This window comes from Hydractinia symbiolongicarpus, chromosome 4 (assembly GCF_029227915.1).
Source record: "Hydractinia symbiolongicarpus strain clone_291-10 chromosome 4, HSymV2.1, whole genome shotgun sequence".
NCBI lineage: Eukaryota > Metazoa > Cnidaria > Hydrozoa > Anthoathecata > Hydractiniidae > Hydractinia > Hydractinia symbiolongicarpus.
Window position 1 is genome coordinate 11,890,455 of NC_079878.1, and position 19,770 is coordinate 11,910,224.

Consider the following 19,770-nt stretch of genomic DNA (forward strand, 5'->3'; position numbering starts at 1 on the left):
ATTCTTAGTGTTTAGAGGAACAAAAGAATACAAAATATATGTACTCCTGCAGGTAACAAAATTTCTTTGCTATGTCAACCGAACTATACACTGTCAAAGAGGGCTGGTTGATGAAAAGAGGTATTTTTGTTAAAACTATTTAAATGTATCTTGCTTTATTATATGTCTTTGAATATGTATACAGGATAGTTTTTATTTAAAAAAACTGTTGTAAAGTCCTGCATGGTGATAATTATAAACTAGTTTCGTATTTCTTACACCTTTTTCTAAGGTGTATACTAATGCTTATTGCACTGAGTACAATGTGATAAAGAAAAGCGGATAAGTTTTTCGCACAACTTAAATTCCTTTTCGTTTTCATAAAAACATGTCCTTGTCTTCATTTGCCTGGTTTATATTTGCTCTATGTAAATTATAAATTTTGTTTTCTAATATTACAATTTCTTATTATTATGAATACAAACCATGCCAGAACATTTTTTTACTGATTTTAAAATGTGCTCAAAGCCATTTTATTTTATATCATTACTGCTCTTTTAGCCAAAGTTGTATTTTCCCGTTAACTGCATTATAGAAAGTTTTACCTACTGTATTTTAGGTGAATACATCAAGAATTGGAGGCCAAGATATTTTGTTCTTCGCAGTGATGGTTCATTTCTGGGATTTAAAGATAAGCCAAGAGGAGAAATTAATTCTGTTGATCCTTTAAACAACTTTTCTGTTGAGCGTACGTTAATTAAACTTTTTATTTCACATGTAGTATTTGCTTAAATGAACACAATGCTCATTTTACTTACTTAAAGATAGTAGATGTTTTTTAATTCACGATTTCTTTTAGATAAAAGTTGGAGTCAGGAAGTCTCTTGATTATTATTATTTTTAATTTTAGGTTGCCAGATTATGAAACAGAGTAAACCTAAACCAAATGGATTTGTTATCAGGTATACAGCCAAATAAATTCTCACTGTACTGTATATGATTTTGTTATGTGTTAGCCCCGTTAATTAGGAAAAAAAGCATGGCAGCATAAGAAAGTGTTGTAAATTATTAACAATATAGCGTTGACTGCTGCTGTTATGCTTTTGTAAAATATTATTTACAACTGCAATTAGACCAGCTATTCTGAAAAAAAAATATTCCGTTTTTGCATGATAACATGATAAGTATTAATATAATTGCATAATACGTTCAAAAGAAATACATGTATAAAACAAGAGTAAAACAGTGTTGTTAATTCAGAACTTGTAGGGCTTTAAATGTGTGCCTTCACAATGCAAATATTTATCCAGATTATTGCATACAGAAAAAATCTGTAAGAAAGTCTAACATAGTGTTCCAATTATGAGGAAAGTTGAGATATGTTACAAAATTGTAAAATATGTTATCACAAACAAATTTGACCCCTAAAACAGCCTTTTATACAATTTTAAAAAAAATTATTTTTTTGGCAAGAAAGGTGGAGGGGGCAAGGTCCCCCAGTGCTACGCATACACAATGGTAAGAACAAAATAAGAACAATTTTAGGCTTCACCAAGTTTCCTATTTTTTTGAGTAAGTTACTATTGGTCAATTGTTGGTACATCACATGTTCACATCTCACAATGTCTTTTAAAATTATAAAAAAACAACTACTAGTCTGAAGCACTTAACTATTGTGTCACATACACAGTGATATTCTTTTTTCTAAAACTTTGGCGGAAAAAACACATGTGTCTTGTGTGATAAACATTACTGTTGCTTACGGTTTAAATCACTAGCCTTAATAATTGTTGAGATCTAATATTAAAAAGGGAGAGATAGCTGTGTCACATATTAAACTTATAGATGCTAAGATGATATCTTATTTTTGCTTTATACCTTGGTTACTGTTCGGTTACTTGCAATGATATAAGCTACAAAGGGAGTATACCATATCTTATAGTCCTATTAAGCTATGACTTCTCATTTTAGATGTTTTCAACTCACTACATTAGTTGAGAGGACTTTCGCTGTTGATTCCTCTTCTGACAGGTAACTTTTGTCCTTTGAGTTTCATTTAGTACTGTTGTTCACTGTTTTCTCTTGTTAAATCTTCGTATTAGGGAAGATTGGATAAGTGCCATAGAAGATGTTTCTAATCGAATGAAGAAAGAAGAGAAAGCCAGAGATGGTGCTATATCCTCCACCCATGATAGCGATGCTTCATCAAAGATGGTAATAATGCAAGACTTACTGTACATTGGTAGTGTTATAACAGACTTTTTGCTTTAATTTGTTTTATTTTTATTTAAATTTTAGACTTTGGAAGATTTTGAAATGCTGAAGGTTTTAGGCAAAGGCACTTTTGGCAAAGTAAGTAGTGTCGCTGTATCTTGCCTACGTATTTATATTTAATTCATTCTTCAATCATTAAGAGACATACTTCTCTAGCTTTGCACAAGGCCTGTACCTTCTTTGGTTGATTTCTACATATTGACTTTTCAAAAATATATATACATGTAAGAAGACAAAAAACATCCGGCTTCAGAAACATAAAGTTAGAATATCAATTTTCAAAAGAGTGTAGTAATTTTTATTACTACATTCTTTAAAATTGAAGTAGAAAAGTTTATTTTCTAGATATAAATATCCAGTGCAGTTTAAACGAAACAAGTATTTTAAATATATTTGGCTATAGTTAGGAGTGCTATTTTTAATTTACCACAAAAAGAATAAATTTGTTTATATTAGCATGTTGAGTCAATATGTAAGGTAAAAATATGTTAAAGAAGAGAAATATGACAGAGTTCAGCTGGTGGCCAAACTTAGATCGGTGTAACTTGTAGGGGTCATATTGGTTCTGTAGAAAAATTGTTTCATTAAATATGTTCCACTTTATCTGTAGGATTGGGGAGCCCTAAAATTGCAATTTTTAAAGATGTCACCCTGTTTGTAATCACTTCTCTTGCTGGGTTGATATTTGTAGCTCCTCTCTAAGCTTGTTCAGTAGAAAGGTCTGTCATACCAAAACTTGTAATGTTAAATATTTCTGCACTAGGTAATGTTGGGAAAGGAAAAGAAGACAGGCAATGTTTTTGCAATAAAGCTACTCCGAAAAGACGTTATTCTTGCAAAGGTAAGGTTTGTAAACCCTTTAACAGAATATATATTTTGTAGTACAATGGTATATTGTCATTTAAAAAATACAATAGAATATAATTTACATAAATTACATGTGCCTAATATTCTTAAGGATGAAGTCGAACACACGCTCACTGAAAATCGAGTTCTCCAATCAGCAAAGCATCCTTTCTTAACAGTGAGTATTTTGTTTTTCTGGCTAAATATAATTTTAAATTTTTAAAAGTACATTTTAGCCAGTTTATTCAGATTCCATTATTTAATCTTATCATATCTGGGCTTTTTTTAAGAAAATGGGGCTCAGGTAAAAGGGTTGTTTTCTGACATAATAAAAAAAATAAGGATTTGAGCTTTTTACTAACCATTATGTAGTTAAGATATTGTGCATTTTTGTGCACCCTGAACATAAAGTAGCGATTTAAGATCTGTGATGAGCAAAATAAGGATATTATCATAAAAGATTATTATGATAACCAAGACAACCATTTTAAATAGAAAATGATATATTTTAATGCCCAATCTGATATGAAAATCTGATGTGATTCTACAAAGCTTTCTCTGAGAAGTATCTTTTGGGAATTCAAATCGTTCTGTACTTATTCACTGCATCTTTTTATAAATAAAAGTTTTTTATTTATATATGAATGTGTCAATGTAGATGATTTTTTAGGAAAGGTCTATTTTTATTATTTTTGTGTTATAGGAACTAAAATATTCGTTTCAAACGACAGACCGACTTATATTTGTTATGGAGTATGTCAATGGTGGGGAAGTAAGACAATTTGCTATACATTTAAATAAATCTATTGTTTAAATATCTAAATAAGTTCTAATTTTCATTTGCTAATAATTATCATTCATTTTATTTTATTTTACTTTTACTTTCAGTTGTTCTTTCATTTGTCACGGGACAAAGTGTTTTCAGAGGCTAGGTCAAGATTTTATGGTGCAGAAATCACACTAGCCTTGAAGTACCTACATGAAAAGAAAATTGTTTACAGAGATTTGAAGGTAATATTCTGTAGGCATCTGTAGGCATCTCTGACGAAAATTGCACCCAATTTACCTGGAGTTGTATTTAAAATTAGCGCTGTTTTATTTATTAGTAAATATAAAAAAATGTTAGTCTGGAGATGTGGAAAAAAAATGTTCTTTGAATAAAATAGATATTTTTTGTTAGTTATGATAAAAAATGACCAACCATAATCAAATGATTAAATACTTCTTAGCTGAATTTAAATAGGATGTATCTCATATCTCTTGCTTTGTCCAAAAAAATTATTGCTGCAAGCAAAACTTTTTTGATGTAAGCAATCTGTAAAATATTGTTTGAACTTCAAATGCCATTTTTTTATAGATTTCAGCAGACTAAACTTTTGTCCTATCCAAAGAGTTTTGGGAATATTAAAAAAGGAAAAATTCTTTTTTTTAGTACTAACCTTTAACAAATTGTTTCAAGTATAACATTCTGTAATTTTTTCTTATTTATCAAGCATGATGAATTTAGAGTACTTTCAGTTAATGTATGACAAAATTACAAAAGTAGTACTTGGTACTTTACAAATTACAAAAATGGTAAATTTTAATGAGATTAACTTGTTCAAATGAAAGATTTTACTGTTTCCAAAAAATTACTTGGTAATTTTACATTACAAAAAACGTAAACGTATTAAGATACATTTTTTATGTATCAAGTTTGTGTCTTGAGTTCTTTTCTTAAAAAAAGGAATGAAAACAAAATAATAAAGTAAACTCAAAAAAAGTAATGTTAATCTTTCACTTTCTAAATCCACATTGACTTTGTGAACTTTAAAAGTTCACAAAGTCAATGTGAATTTAGAAAGTGAAAGATTTCACTAAGGTGAAAAACCTTGAAAACACGAAAGTTTCTGTTCTTAAAGTACAAATAAAATGAGATCTATTGAATATAAACTTTATTATTGTTGTTATTATTATTATTTACGAATATTAACAAAGGATAACCATTTAAAACCATTGTTTTCTCCCCTATTTTTAAAAGAAGTAAGTAAAAAAAAATGTGATGGGATAAAACATGTTATTTCTAAACTAAACAATTAGCTTTAGGGTGTTGTTTTGTGAAGTATTAATTTCACTTATCGGCAAATAAAAATTTCACTATTTCCAAATTTTCTGCGGAAATTTAACTTTTGGGGAAAAAAAAGTCACAAAATTTGCAAAAATTTCTTGTCGGAAAACTTCTGGCATTCAAGCATCTGTCCTTCTCGAATGTCAATTATTGCTTTTTTTAATGTAATATCTTCTATACATACACTTTGTGTTTTTAGCTTGAAAATCTTCTCATTGATTCAGATGGACATATTAAAATAACAGATTTTGGTTTATGCAAACAAGAAATCTCCTTCGCAGACACAACAAAAACATTTTGTGGAACTCCCGAATATTTAGCTCCTGAGGTTAGTGATTTTCATTTCTCTCATTGTTGACCTTCTATGTAGCTTTCAACTAGTGGGATAGAACACCATAAAGCTGGATTTCCACTTAAATAAAGCGTAAAATATTTGAATCTGATTGGTTATTCTGCTAAATACTCTTTTGTTTCAATAAAACATTTTCTTTCCTGTCCCCAAAAAAGTTAAAATCTATCAACCAATCAGATTTTCACAATTTTTTGAGTCGATCCAAACTGTTCCATTCTTGAGTGGAAATCCAGCTTAAGAGCAGTGAAAACTTATGGGAAAAATGAATTGAAAAAACAGTTCAGAAAATAGGAGACACCTTTTTCAGCTTCTTTGCAAAATTTTTAGATAAGTTCTATCGTTGTACTAAGTTTTTCCCTGTTTTTATATTTTTGTTGTAGTAGTTGCTAGCTGTGATTTGTTTGATTTAAACTAAACATATGCTAAGCAGCTTACTGAAGAAGAATTATTTCTTTCGAAGACAAAACTGATCCTTTTTCATCAATTCCTTGATAATTAATAGGATTTGTGCATCAAAATTAATTTTGTCTTCACGTTTGTTACACCATAAGTTGTTAGAAAACATGTTAGTTGGTTTTATAGGCAAGCTTGACTGCACTTTAACTCCCCCTCCCCCTTCCCCATCTAAATATGTTATGCTAAGTTACTTTTAGGTCTTTATACCCATATTTATAGTGTTATTTTTTTATATAGTGTTATTTTTTTTAATTGTCATGAGGAATCCAACGATGATCGTTTTTTACGACATTTTAATGTGTAGCATTACCCATGCCTGGTGTAAAAGGTGTTCTTCTTGAGAATATTTTGCACTTGTTTAAATTAGAAAAACTTAGGGTTTGCAATATCTTAAAAGCAGAAAAAATCACCTGTGACATGAGCAGTATGCAAAGTTAAGGGGGATTTTAGTTAGGAAAATTCAAGGAAAATATTATTTAAAGATTCCACACTTAAGTATTATTATTTTTATTTTTAAGTTAAACTCAGAGAAAATAGTGTCTTTTTATTGCAGGTCAAAAAATGGTGTGTTTTCACGTCTGATAGTAAAAGGGGTTTGTCATGTAAATGGCACCTCTTGTTATATAGCTCTGTATGTTGTTTGTTCTATTTTGTAGGTGCTAGAAGACAATGATTATGGTCATGCTGTCGACTGGTGGGGATTTGGTGTTGTCCTATACGAAATGTTATGCGGTAGACTGCCGTTCTATAATCGTGATCACGAAGTATTATTTGAACTCATATTGAGTGTGAGTACTTTTTGTCGCTGTTATCAGTTTGTTATCAATGTCATCATTAACTCTATTCCTGCTGGGATATTCAGGCTAATTGGGGACTTCTCAATGCTGGAGGGTGGGCGATCCTTCCTCTCTGTCATTTTTAAAGTTGTTTTTAATTTGACATAAAACTTACCACAAGTGTTGCCCAGACCTTAGTAACAATTTGGTCAAAGAAAATTTGCTTACGTCAGAATTTTTGTCAAATATTTGTATAATTCCTTGGAATGTAGTGATACTAATTTGAAAAACAAAAAAATAATGTAAAAATATACTACGTGTTCCTTAAAGCTTACAAAAATGTTAAGAAAAATTAAAAAAAAATTCTGCACGATTTCACTTGGCCATGGCGACACTTTTCCGGAAAGATGTAAAAAGTTGGAAAAGTAACAAGGTGTAACTATAAACATCAAAATGTTATTGAAAAAAGTTGGGACAGAGAGGCTGAATCAGCCTCCATTCCCCTCCCACATGGATGTTGGTTAGGTGGCAATGGCATACTTTGGGATAAGAAACTGTCACAATCATAAGCTTTCAAAATATACTTCTGCGCACCCACAATTTTAAGAATGACGGAAGATGTCAAAAAAGTGGGTGGAAAAAAGTTCTCTACTTATTAATAAAAAGATAAGTTTCGAAACGACGCTAACCAAGATTCTTATGCAGCTGATTTATCTTTATATAGAAATCTATTTGCTTACCCAATTTGACAATTTTAATATTATAAACTGACGAATTTGTTGTTGGCGTATTAATTTGGCGGAGCGCACTTCAAATATTTCGTGTAGCCAGGTTTGGATTTTTTTGTTCGAAATTATAATAATAAGCCGAATAAATAGTAAGTTTTTAACCCCCACGAATATGTTTTCTATTATGGTCCAGCAGAAGTAACAATGCTTTCATATTTCAGGGAACATGTTTAAAAGATGCTAGTAAATTGGAGTCAACTAGAGGCGTCACCTTGATATGGATATGTAAAGCCACCGGGATTTACTTGCTATTTGTCTGTTGTCCTTATTCATAAGTAGAGCGTTCAGTACTTAAAGTCTCGGGTTTAAAGCCCGGCCGAGTCATACCAGAGACTATAAAAGTGTGAACCATTCTTTTCTGCTTAACGTTCAGCATGAGAGAAGGACATTTTAGGCGGTTTTTTTAATTAAGCGGCCGTTGTGCTTTCAGGTCCTCAAAGTTCAGATGGGACCTTTAAACTCAATAAGACCCATTTTGCAGGACCCTCATTGATAACCCTACCCCCAGGAACCGAAGAGGCTATTCTGGGTAAATAATAATAATAAGAAGAATGGTAATAAGAGGTGTTGGATTCTCAAATTTTTATATTTCCTTTTACAGGAGCCCGTTCGCTTTCCATCTCGTTTGACACCACAATCAAAAAGTATACTGAATGGATTGTTGGAAAAAAGTCCAGAAAAAAGGTAAACTGATTACAAACAATCCTGTTTTTAGCTGAAGTACAATAAGCAGACACATAGTAGACATTTTGATTCAGCGAAATGTACAGGTTTGATTAGAATATTTCATCTTCTTCTTTATTAAATAGACTTTTGTTTTTACTAATATCGTTTTAAATTTGGCGCTCACTTTTCGGCGTTGTTTTTGTTAGATTGGGTGGAACTAGTCGTGACGCCGAACAAGTTATGGCGCATGAATTCTTCGAGTTAATTAATTGGAATGACATATTTCATAAGAAGGTAATTCGTAACTAGGATAGAGGTTCAGAGGTTGTGATTGCCCAGACCTTATTGAGAATCTTGGTGAGGGCGATGTCTGACAAATTCTGCATTTTATTGTGACACAAGACCTTTTATATGTTACTGTAACGTACTATGGAGACTTCAAAAACTTCTCTTCAAAAAATCATAGATATTTTGTATTTGTTGACAAGAGATTTTACATGATGGAGAGGATACAGAATTACTTGTGAACTGTGATTTCTTATAATTTAAAACTGCTTTGTTTATTTAAAGGCGTTGTGTAACTAAGCTATACAATCGTAAAATAAATGAAATATAGTGTGGAATTTGTCAGGGAAGTTTTATTTTGTTTTCTGAGGGTTTTAACACTTCCCTTTTTTTATTATCTCTCCGCACAGGTTTTTGCTGCTTGTAAAAATGAAATTAGAACACGAAGTTGTATAATCCAATTTCCTAGATCTATGTTAAACTTTTAAAGCGTATTGTTGTTTGTTTTTTAGATTCCTCCTCCCTTCAAACCATCCATTGACAACAAGGAAGATGTGAAATATTTTGATGAAGACTTTACAAGAGAGACTCCCAGACTTACACCTCCCGAAGGTATCCTCGTCATTCAATCATTCATTCATTTATTCATTCATTCGTTTATTCATGTACTTTGTTGACATTCTGTGTTAGGCATTTCCATTTTCAAATTTAAAAAATAAATTTCAGACGACTTTTTAATTAACGCCAATATCCGTGCTATACGTTTTTTATAGCACTCCAATGGTTAGGGATCCAGGCTAAGAATTAGGCAACTTGCTTCCTTGTCGTGCTGTTGGTTAGAATCCTTAGAAATGTTAGAGCTTAAATGCTGTTATAGCCGTCCTTATTGAAAGATCTCAACTGTATATCTTTTTTATAGGTACTTTGGACGATTATGCGAAGACGAACTTTCCTGAGTTTTCATTTGTCGGCAATGGAGAAGAGCTAAATAAATAGTTTTCTTTCTTTGCGGAAAAAAAATTGTGGATAGCAAGCACAATTAGAGCAGTATAAACACCAGAAAATTCAGTCATATTTTTTACAAATTTTATTTTTTATATTTGATGATAAAGTGTTCCATATTTTGCTTACTATTTCAGTTACTGCATTGTACTCGAGAGTATTTATTTTTGTACACTTTCTTATTAAAACCTTGTTCCTCATCACGCTTAGTTGCTCGCTATTAGAAAGTTTTACATATGGGGTGCCAAACAAACATTTACTATGAATGGCGCGCTAATTTATTATCCATGTAGAAGTTTTTGAAATCATAATATTTTGTACGTTATTAATTTGTTTTGATGTTAGGTATAAGCGATGCACTTGTCTTTCATATATACATTAAAAATTTTTGAATGAGAGACTAATGAGAGTTCTTTATGTAGGTTTCGCCGTTCCTCTCTGAAGTGTTCCTTCTCATAAGTTGAGCGATCAATTTATAGGAATACGAGAGAAAGACAGAAGACTTTAAAAATATTACAGAGAATATGCTGTTGTTGTTATTAACTTCGATGCTTCACAAACCTTAACTCTGCTTTGTTCGGTGAAGTTATTGTCCTTCACTTATAAAAAAACAGCGCCTGTCTTCTTCGAACTAGTATAACCTTGTGTATTTTATCTAAGCACCAATATAGCTGTATATAACACTGCAGAGATTTGCTTTATTTGTGCCCGTGTATGTGTTTTTTCGTAAAAATTTTGTAAACAATTTTTTTTATAAATTCAATTTGATTCTGAGAACGAATCTTAATCTGATAACGCTACTGTGTCTTTTAAGTAAGCCTATCATTCTGTAAGCTCAAACACTGCTCAAACACTCACAATAAGCTCAAAATATTATCAGGATTAGACCTTTTATTGTTATAAATATATGCCCAACATTTTTTTACTTTGTCTAAGAATAGGAGAAATTTCTTCTGCTTGTCACGTTTACAAAATTAACTTTCAACAATGATCCAGAGCTAGCAGAGGGAATTTCAAAACTGTGTGAAAATTCGGTTGGTACTTTGTAGAATTTTCATAAGTCGGGGAAGGTCAGGGCCATAAAATTTCAGTTGTCAACAATTTGAATAAAAATTAAGTATTGCTTTAGAAAAGTTTTTGTGATAAGACGTTTTACATCGGAAGTCAGAGTAATCTTCGTTTTAGTAATGGCAGAGTCAGGGAAAATTAAAATGATGGTCAACTGGCCACCCAGTAATATGCTATTTTTCTTAATGAGAACTTTAAAACAACGAGAGTGAAAATGAGGCAAAAAAAATAAGAACAACTAGAAAGCAATTTCAGACAGAAGTTTCAGTGCAGCAATTTTTTTTACTATCCATTGAAATAGAAATGAACGAATTTAGCCAATTTCTATTCTTTTTATGTAACTTTATTTTCTTTCTTCAGTTGCTAGTCACCATTTTTGCATATATATATAAATTCACTCAGTTTGTAATATTTTTCAATTTATATTTTGATACAATCACGAATAGTGTAAATTATTTGAACGTTTTTGTAGTCTGATCGTCAACTTTGTTAACAAGAACTTTTATTAATTATTTTTTTATTTGATAGATTAAGGTGTGCGCAAATGCGTCAAACTTTTCCCATCAAACTAGCGAGTTTGATGAAAATTTTGATGCATTTGAGTTGAACCATCGGGCACGATTTTTTCAAAAAAAATGAGAAAAGAAGAAAAAAATTGAGTTTGATGAAGTTTGATCGCGATCAAACTTTTCATCAAACAAAATGGGTTCATCAAACCGAGTTTTGCTGTTTGATGGCTGTTTGACGCATTTGAGTCGAATTTCATCAATCAGTCATTTTTAATAACCGCGATGAGTGCCAAAAACATCAACAGTGGAGGGTCTTTCGAACGTCTTTCGAACTTTTTCGACATTCGAAAACTGCTTTTGATGTTCCAAAACAAAAAACATATGCTCGTTCGGTCATTCATTGAACGTTGAACAAGACAAATCAATAATATCCATTCGGAACATTTCTCGGAATCCATTTTTAGTTCCCTTACAATGTTATTAAAGTATCCCTTTTCATCTCTTCGTTTTATCCAGCTGCGCGTTTTTCATCGATGTGGCTTTTCATCATCAAAATCCATAAGCTCACTCAATACCAGAAGTTTCGCCATATCAGGCGCCATTTTGAAATTTTGTAAATGAATAGGCCTTCAATCATTTCGAATGTTTTGATAAAACGTGTTTGACGAGTTGACGCAAATGGAAAATTCGATTTCATCAAACATTCGCAGTTTGATTTAGTTCCCTTACAATGTTATTAAAGTATCCCTTTTCATCTCTTCGTTTTTTTGCTTCGGATGTCTTCGTAACCTTGAAAACCTCGAATGTTTCATTTACCGAAAAAACCCCGAAAACATCTCTTTCTACCAGCATGTGCCTCCTTGGCTGAACTGAATGAGAAATATTACAGATTTAGAAAGAAAAAAAACAGGGAGGAGTTATGGACCTTTTAATGAAAAACAAAAATGTAAATTTATGGGTACCTGCAAAATCTTTAAATTTCATATTTGTATTTTCTTATTGACAATTGAATTTGCTTTTATATCCCATAAATAATTTTGTAAAAAAACCAAGAAATTCTGAGAAATAATGAATATGTGTGAACCATACAGTATCAACGCCATTTAGGTCAACCGACTTAGAAAAAAACATTAAAATAACACAAATCAGGAAATATTTTTATATTTCTGGAATATGAATTCATCGAAAACCAATTTCTCTAGTTTTCTTCAAAGGTTTTTATAATAATAGACGTATTCTGTCTGTTTCTGCGCAAGACAAAAGTCGTGTATGGTCTTTTGCTTGGTTTTACAAAAGCTAATTTTCTTATACAAAACTCATGGGTACTTAGCTATTGTTGTTCGCTCGATGCAGTTCCTTTGTTATAAATACGTGCACGGTCAAAGTTACGGACAATTAACGTTGAGTTGTCCGTTTCGTTAAAAAAGTTTTAATTATTCGCGCCTTTTTAAAGAAATTAACAAGAACAAGCTTTCTGATGAAAAGAGCAAAGTGTTTGTAAGTTAATTTTTTGTTGTTTCACTATTTCATTTCTATCAAATTATAAAAAGAAAATTGTTCCCTAAATATGAATTTAGAATTTATTTCGAGAATGTTGTTTCATAACCATTTACATTATTTATAAAAACGTCTAAATTTTGACTAAAGCTGGATATGCTTTTTTTTTGCTCAAATTGTTCTTATTATGGTCTTCACTAAACAATCTTTAAAAGCGTAAGAAAATGTAAAATTTAGCGTTTTTTCTTGTCATTTACAAAGCTTCTTTCTCAACCGTAAATCGGGTGGTAAAGTGTGCTAATTATTGTTATTTTACGAGAAAGCGGCGTGACTACGTCGATCTTTTTCGTAATTTTTATGAGCCTAAAAATTCGATCTAGGCTCAGTATGTTCTAAACCTTCAACTTTGAACAAATGTCAGTCCAAATTTTTCGGTAAACTGAGATACAATAAAAAATGTGTTGTTTATACTACTTCAGTGCCCTAAGTTGATTTCAGGGATCATGACTACCACAGTGTAACTTTATAACACACGCAGATGCACGAAATAACGATGCAAAAACGACAGGTAAATTCCTGTGGGTACTTCTACGGGTTAACAACTAGTCTACAATATCAGCAGCTGTCCTGTAGCCTGCCTTAATCACAATAAGTCATTATTCCGTATCAGGACGATTGTTTTTAGCATCAACCAGACAAGAAGAACGAAGTATGCGAGTGTGAGAGCTTTGTACCGCAATTAGCATTTTTTAAACTAGTAGTTTTTAATGTCCTGGATATGCATTTAATAAACGCGAATTTTCAAAATTCGTGTTGATTATACGCCTCGGTAATTTCCTGAAAAAAAATATACTGCAGAAAACGTGATCCGCATGTATAATATTTCCACAATCGCCAACAAACATAATACGAGAGAAAAAAGAGAATTTTTTTAAACAAATCCGATTTCAAAACATGACTGAAAGTTGATTTCAAAAATTAACAAGAAGCCCTGGGGGCTCTAAGAATTTCCGCTCGCTACCAAAATATTTGAAGACAACCTGCTAATTCGTTGTGTTATCGTGCCAAACATTCGAAGAGGTTTGGTACATGAAACTCTGAAGATAAAGCACACAAGTGACATTATATCTTACAACAAACGCAAACGAAACGAAACGTGTCATAATAAACTCACATTTTAAAAGAAATTGCTAACAAAAAATACAGCCTAACATTCATGGTTGAAAGTCTTGCGATTGAAACGTTTATGGTCTTAAATTGAATTTTGTTGACAAAAAATCAAAATTGTGATGTGACCATCATGTTCAGCATACTTTTTTTATTAACTGTGCCAATTTTTGTCGAAAATAAAGTAGTTTTAATTCTTGGACCAATTTTGGCCTAAAAAATGACATTTAGGGTGGCAAAAACCAAAATTTTCATGTCACCATCATGTTCAGCATACTTTTTTTGTTAACTGTGGCAAATTTTGTCGAAAACAAATACCAATTTTGGCCTGAAACGTCATTTAGATGACTTCCAAGTACTTAGGGAGTTTGAGTACGAAGTTTAAATCTGTGACGTTGCAATTGACCATTTGAGACAGGGTTAGTTAGTTAGTCAGTTATACCTACACACGTGAAATGCCAGGGTCGATTTTTTCTCAAAAAATGCTCCGAAAAAAAACGACGGTTTTAAAGAATTTCCTACGCCTTCAGGCACGGAAATTCAATTACCGAGTTTCTCTTGATAAATCAATTTCTGAAGTTAATGCTCAATTTTCAAAATAAATGCCGTTTTCTTATTATAACTTTATTGGTAAACAAATCCGATTTCAAAATCACAATTTCTAAAGTAAATTCCTGATTTTCAAAATAATAGTCGTTTTTTTATTATAACTTTATTGGTCAAAACTTTATTAGAGTTCACGGAAAATTAAAGGCTGACAAAAAAAAATCCCGACAATTAATCTGGACCAGTTTAAAATTTTGACTAAATTGATTTTACAGTGACGTCACAAAAGAAGTTTGTCTCTCAACCTGAGGGAGTAAACCTTTACGAAAACTATTCTTTTCAAATTTTGTGGATTCTTCTTCTTCTTTTTTTTTCGCGGGTGAAACTAAAATAAGTTTATCGGTAACATGCGTTTTAGACAGCACTGACTACCATCACCATCCCCAGGGTCCCTTGGCCACTGAACGGTTCACATGGAATGAAAAGGGGGAAAATACTGTGGAAACGAGGTTGAATGACTTTCATTTGTTAATATCATCAGCCACCTAAGAAAGACCTTCCAAACCAGTAACAACATTTGAAAATGGCTAATATTCATCGGCTAAAATTTTAATGCATCACTGGAAAAAAATCTCTTTCGCTTCCTATCAACTGCCAAATAACAAAAGTATCAGTAATTCCTTAAGTCCAGTACTTAAAGAGTAAAGATCGTGCATAAGAAGTAACAAGAAGTGAGCAACGCACGCGGATAGCTGATCCGGACGGCGTAGATAAAGGTTTATCATAGATTATCTGCGTTTCTACTTTAAAGAAACATATACATGGTCGTTCAGCATATATATTTTTATGGTAATATAGACCTCCGTATTGGCGGTCTTCATCAGACTATATAAAATTATTTAACGGTCGTCATTACATTGACATCAAATCGACGTCACTGTAACGACTTCCGTTTAAGGTATGTGAACATTGGCTTCCAGAATTTTGTCGTCACATACTGACCGTCGTCTAGATTAAGGCAATGTTCACTACGCGGCGACGTGTCCTGGAACTGTATTTCCAATGCTTTGCGTACCTTACGATCAAATTTATTATATTCTTGCTTAAGCATTTTCGCATTGTCCCAATCATAACCAGCATTACAAGAACTAGAGTGAAATAAAACTCCTGATGCGTTCCACTTTTCTTTAATGATGGTGTCTTTGTGTTCTTCGAATTGAGAAAAATGAAGCAATCATGAAGATAGAAGAACAAATCGGCAAAACCAAAATAATAACAGATGATCCGACGCCATACCTTGCTCAAAAATTTCGTTCTACTCTCTTAAAACTTAAAAAACAAAACAAGTTTACCAAAAGAGGGTACGAATATCTCTACCCGAGCGACCCCATTCCACCAAGGATGTATGGTACAATAAAGGCTCACAAGCCAGAAAAGAACTACCCAATGAGAGTTGTAGTATCAACGATCGGTACGCCAAGCTATAGGACGTCAGAACATCTTGTCAAGATCATACAACCAACTCTGAATAAAAACGAAACAAGGTTGAAGAATTCGAGAACGTTTGTCGAAACTTCAAAAGGTTGGACGATCACGCCAGACGAAGTACAAGTTTCGTATGACGTTGTAAATCTTTATTCATCAGTACCGGTGAAAGAGGTAATAGATGTAATTATAAAAATTCTAGCTGCTGATGATGAAATACGTATAAGAACGAAATTGACTCTGGAAGATATACGTTTACTAATTGAATTATGCCTGTCTAAGTGTTACTTTATATGGGAAGATAAAATCTACCTTCTTCAAAACTCCAATTGGCCTAGCTCTTATGGTTGTTGTTGCAGAGGCGTTTCTTCAATATCACGAAGGAAATGCAATTAGTGTTGCCCTCCAACGTAATCCACCTGTTGCACCGAAATCGTTTAAAAGATATGTTGACAGCCATGCCAGGTTTGAAAATCTTGAAGAAGCCAAATCGTTGAGAATCGCTACCCGCTTCGAACAACAAAAAGACACCATCATTAAAGAAAAGTGGAGCGCATCAGGAGTTTCATTTCACTCTAGTTCTTGTAATGCTAGTTATGATTGGGACAATGCGAAAATGCTTAAGCAAGAATATAATAAATTTGATCGTAAGGTACGCAAAGCATTGGAAATACAGTTCCAGGACACGTCGCCGTGTAGTGAACATTGCCTTAATCTAGACGACGGTCAGTATGTGACGACGAAATTCTGGAAGCCAATGTTCGCGTACCTTAAACGGAAGTCGTTACAGTGACGTCGATTTGATGTCAATGTAATGACAACCGTTAAATAATTTTATATAGTCTGATGAAGACCTCCAATACGGAGGTCGAAATATTACCATAAAAATATATATGCTGAACGACCATGTATATGTTTCTTTAAAGTATTAACATACGTTCACATGAACATGTCATTTAAAGAGTTTATCTGCGTTTCTATTTTCTGTTGACACACGATTAACCTTAACCTGAGAAAATATTAACATTTGCTATTTCTTTTAGCGTAATGTTTCTTATTGACGTAGAACTACACTTTGCGCATCACTAACATGCTGTCTGGCAATTATCTAAATACGATCAGCGGTCCCCAGACCTGGGAGTCGCAGACAAACCCACTACACTACGTGCGGGATTTACAATGATTTTACTTCCCTGTCATGATCGGAGGTCGATCAGGGCGAAACCAACTCTGTTAGGAACAGACACACGGATGTGCCATGACATGGAGTCACCTGAGAATTATTTGTGTTGCATATATATGTTTCATAGCTTTAGGGATTTTCTCAGCTTAAAATGTAACCCTTCTTAGTTTAAGGTTTCTTATTGGCTGGTTTCTTATAAAAAATGTATAGGCTTCTTTAAGAGTTCCATAGCAGGACATACTACGTAGGTTGACATGCTTGGAAATTTAAAAGGACACTGTTCGAGTGTTTTGAAGTGTCTACATATTCTGCAGAATAACAAATCGCGCCTTTGATCAGTTGCATGTACAGCTTGCTGAAACAATATTTTAGTTGTTCAATAACATTTTTGGAGCCACAAAGATGGAGAGAATTTTCATTCCAAACATTAGGGCAGGTCCATCCTGTCACTCAATAAATGACATCTGACAAAATTGTTTGTATGACATAGCATATACGATATTTTCTTTTGACTTTAGTTGTGTGTTCAGTTAAGTCAAAGATTTCCCTTTTCAATTAAAACAGTGAAAAATAGTTTGAAACATGACATTCCATATTTTTTCGTAACATTCATTCAGGAAAGTCTCCTTTATCAATCTTACTTATACGGAATGACCTCATGGCAACCTCGCCCTGCCTATTCCAGTTTCGTTTCCAGGGTTTTTTGGCTTTGTGATAAACTTTGTAACGGCGAAATACCATATTGGCTCTGCGCATCAGATGTCAGGGATAGGGTTAATTAAAAAAATTTGCTTCTCAGCCAAGAAAAAAGGTAGAATTATTTCTCCTTTTATTTCCATTTTTAAGGACAGATCTCAAATCTCTATTTTTCGACTCCATATTTAATAAGAAACTTCTTAGGGATCATTTAAAAATAATGTTATAATTATTTAAAGCCATTTTTCTCAAAAAATAAGAAAATAAATAAAATAAAATAAATAAATGACTAAATAAAAAATAAAAATAAAGAAGAATAAAATAAAAATAAAATAAATAAGGCAATTCGTTGGGATAATTTAGACTACCGACGGAGGCGGGTTGGGCTGAAGTTACGTTACGTAATTTTTAAATGACACTTTAAAAACATTAGAGCGAAAATTTTGATGGAACTTCGTAGAACTTTAGAAACCATTGTAACTAGACTTTTCGTCCAATTCTTTAGTTTTGGTTAATATATGCTCCTATATGTATTTCTTTAACGCTAAAAATATGGAATTTTCTTATTCTGCTCTCACTTTTTGTCCGAGTTGACACATATAAGACAGTATTTGGCTTGAATTTTTTTTTAACGGAACCGCACTTAACTAGAGAGTTGACGTATATATGCGTATACACAATTTTAATATGATACTTCACACACCACACCACATTTGTAAGTGTATATTAAAACTCAGTCACGCAAATTTAAAACACACAACGTCTTTAACAGAAAAATATATATAAAAAAAACGAGTGTGCTTGTAAACCCGCAAGAAGTAAGAAGTATCTCCTTTGCTTTATTTTATTTGGTGTAATATCCAAAAGCACAAAAAGTACATCTGGGATAAACGAGTTTAGACTATATGAGAAAGATGCATACTCAATTAAAAATAGGTTAGTTTTTTTTCACTATCGGTGAAGCGTATTGACAACATGACGTCATATCAGTATCAGCGAAATAATTTATCTTCTCCCAAACCATCGATGTTTAACGCGGTGAGATAATTAAACGTCACACACTCACCCTGAAGGCTCGTTTTCATTTTCTGCCCACGAGCTTTTTTGTAAGCTTTTTTAAAAGTGCGCATGCGCTACAGAAAACCTCGTGAGCTGTTTGCGCTATAGCGGAAAATGCCGTCGAATGTAAACAAGCCTTTACATTGGACTACCGTTTAGCGTTTGGGAGTATTGCTCATAGAAACCAGTACTGGACATCTGAAAAGCAGCGTACAGTACTCCACATCGTTCGCATATACAACCACTTTTTAAATAGAAATAAAAAAAACTAACAAATAAATAAATAGTGGATTTTCTCTTTATAATTAAATTTATCTTTTTGTGTTAATTATTTTACATTTCTCTAAATTTTACCCCGCCAAGCTATTAACAAGCTTTTACCAAGAAAATCACCATCGAAGTCTTCTCACTGCATGTGTTCAAAATTGTTTTCAATAACTAGCTACTTTCATTGCTAATTTTTTCCCCATCATACCACAAAAAGTCGACTAAAATTCGTTCATCACAAAATGTGTTGCGGGCTTAGAGTTTCCAACTACAAAGGACGCCATTTTATTTTGCATTCACAAGTAAAATACCCTCTTTGGTTTTAAAACAACCGCAGAGGAAATTAGTTTTATGATTTCCAGACACAATTTAAGTCATTTGTTTACAACTTTACACAAACCTGGAATACATGTTTTTTTTTCTAACCAAAAAGTAAAGTTGCTTAAAATCAAAGTTAAAATTGGTTTATGGTTGCTCGCCTTCACACCTAGTTTATATTGACTTGGTAAATGTTCTCTGAAAAGGTTTTAAACGCCCTGGCACAAATGTACATAATGGCCGATTTTATTGCTTGCTGTATATTGCCGTATCTGCCCAATACTTAGAGGAATATAATGATTGGGTTTGAATACGTTTCTTATACTTTAGACTTTAGAAGCACTAGATCCAAAACGCACCGAAATTATTTTTTTTAGCTATATTCTTTTTTTTCGTAAAAAAGTTTCACCAGTTAGGAAATATTTCATTTTTTAAATACATTTG

General features: G+C 32.5%; 1 protein-coding gene across 1 annotated transcript; it reads left to right on the forward strand.

Annotated features, from left to right (window-relative positions):
- LOC130641293 (RAC-gamma serine/threonine-protein kinase-like) lies at positions 1-11,108 on the forward strand. Its single transcript, XM_057448033.1, has 16 exons — positions 1-120; positions 599-727; positions 890-941; positions 1,951-2,010; positions 2,082-2,193; positions 2,278-2,331; positions 3,017-3,094; positions 3,212-3,277; positions 3,803-3,871; positions 3,988-4,110; positions 5,406-5,534; positions 6,671-6,802; positions 8,180-8,262; positions 8,451-8,538; positions 9,042-9,141; positions 9,449-11,108. The coding sequence occupies exons 1-16, from the start codon at positions 72-74 to the stop codon at positions 9,523-9,525; spliced, it is 1,401 nt and encodes a 466-aa protein (XP_057304016.1). The 5' UTR covers positions 1-71; the 3' UTR covers positions 9,526-11,108.
- Positions 11,109-19,770: the final 8,662 nt, after the last annotated feature.

Bases quoted from the DNA above. Each gene is read 5' to 3' on its own strand.
- LOC130641293 (XM_057448033.1), top strand. From the start codon at position 72: ATGTCAACCGAACTATACACTGTCAAAGAGGGCTGGTTGATGAAAAGA. The intron at 2,332-3,016 runs GTAAGTAGTGTC...TTTCTGCACTAG, and splicing joins GCAAAGGCACTTTTGGCAAA to GTAATGTTGGGAAAGGAAAA. The intron at 3,278-3,802 runs GTGAGTATTTTG...TTTGTGTTATAG, and splicing joins CAAAGCATCCTTTCTTAACA to GAACTAAAATATTCGTTTCA.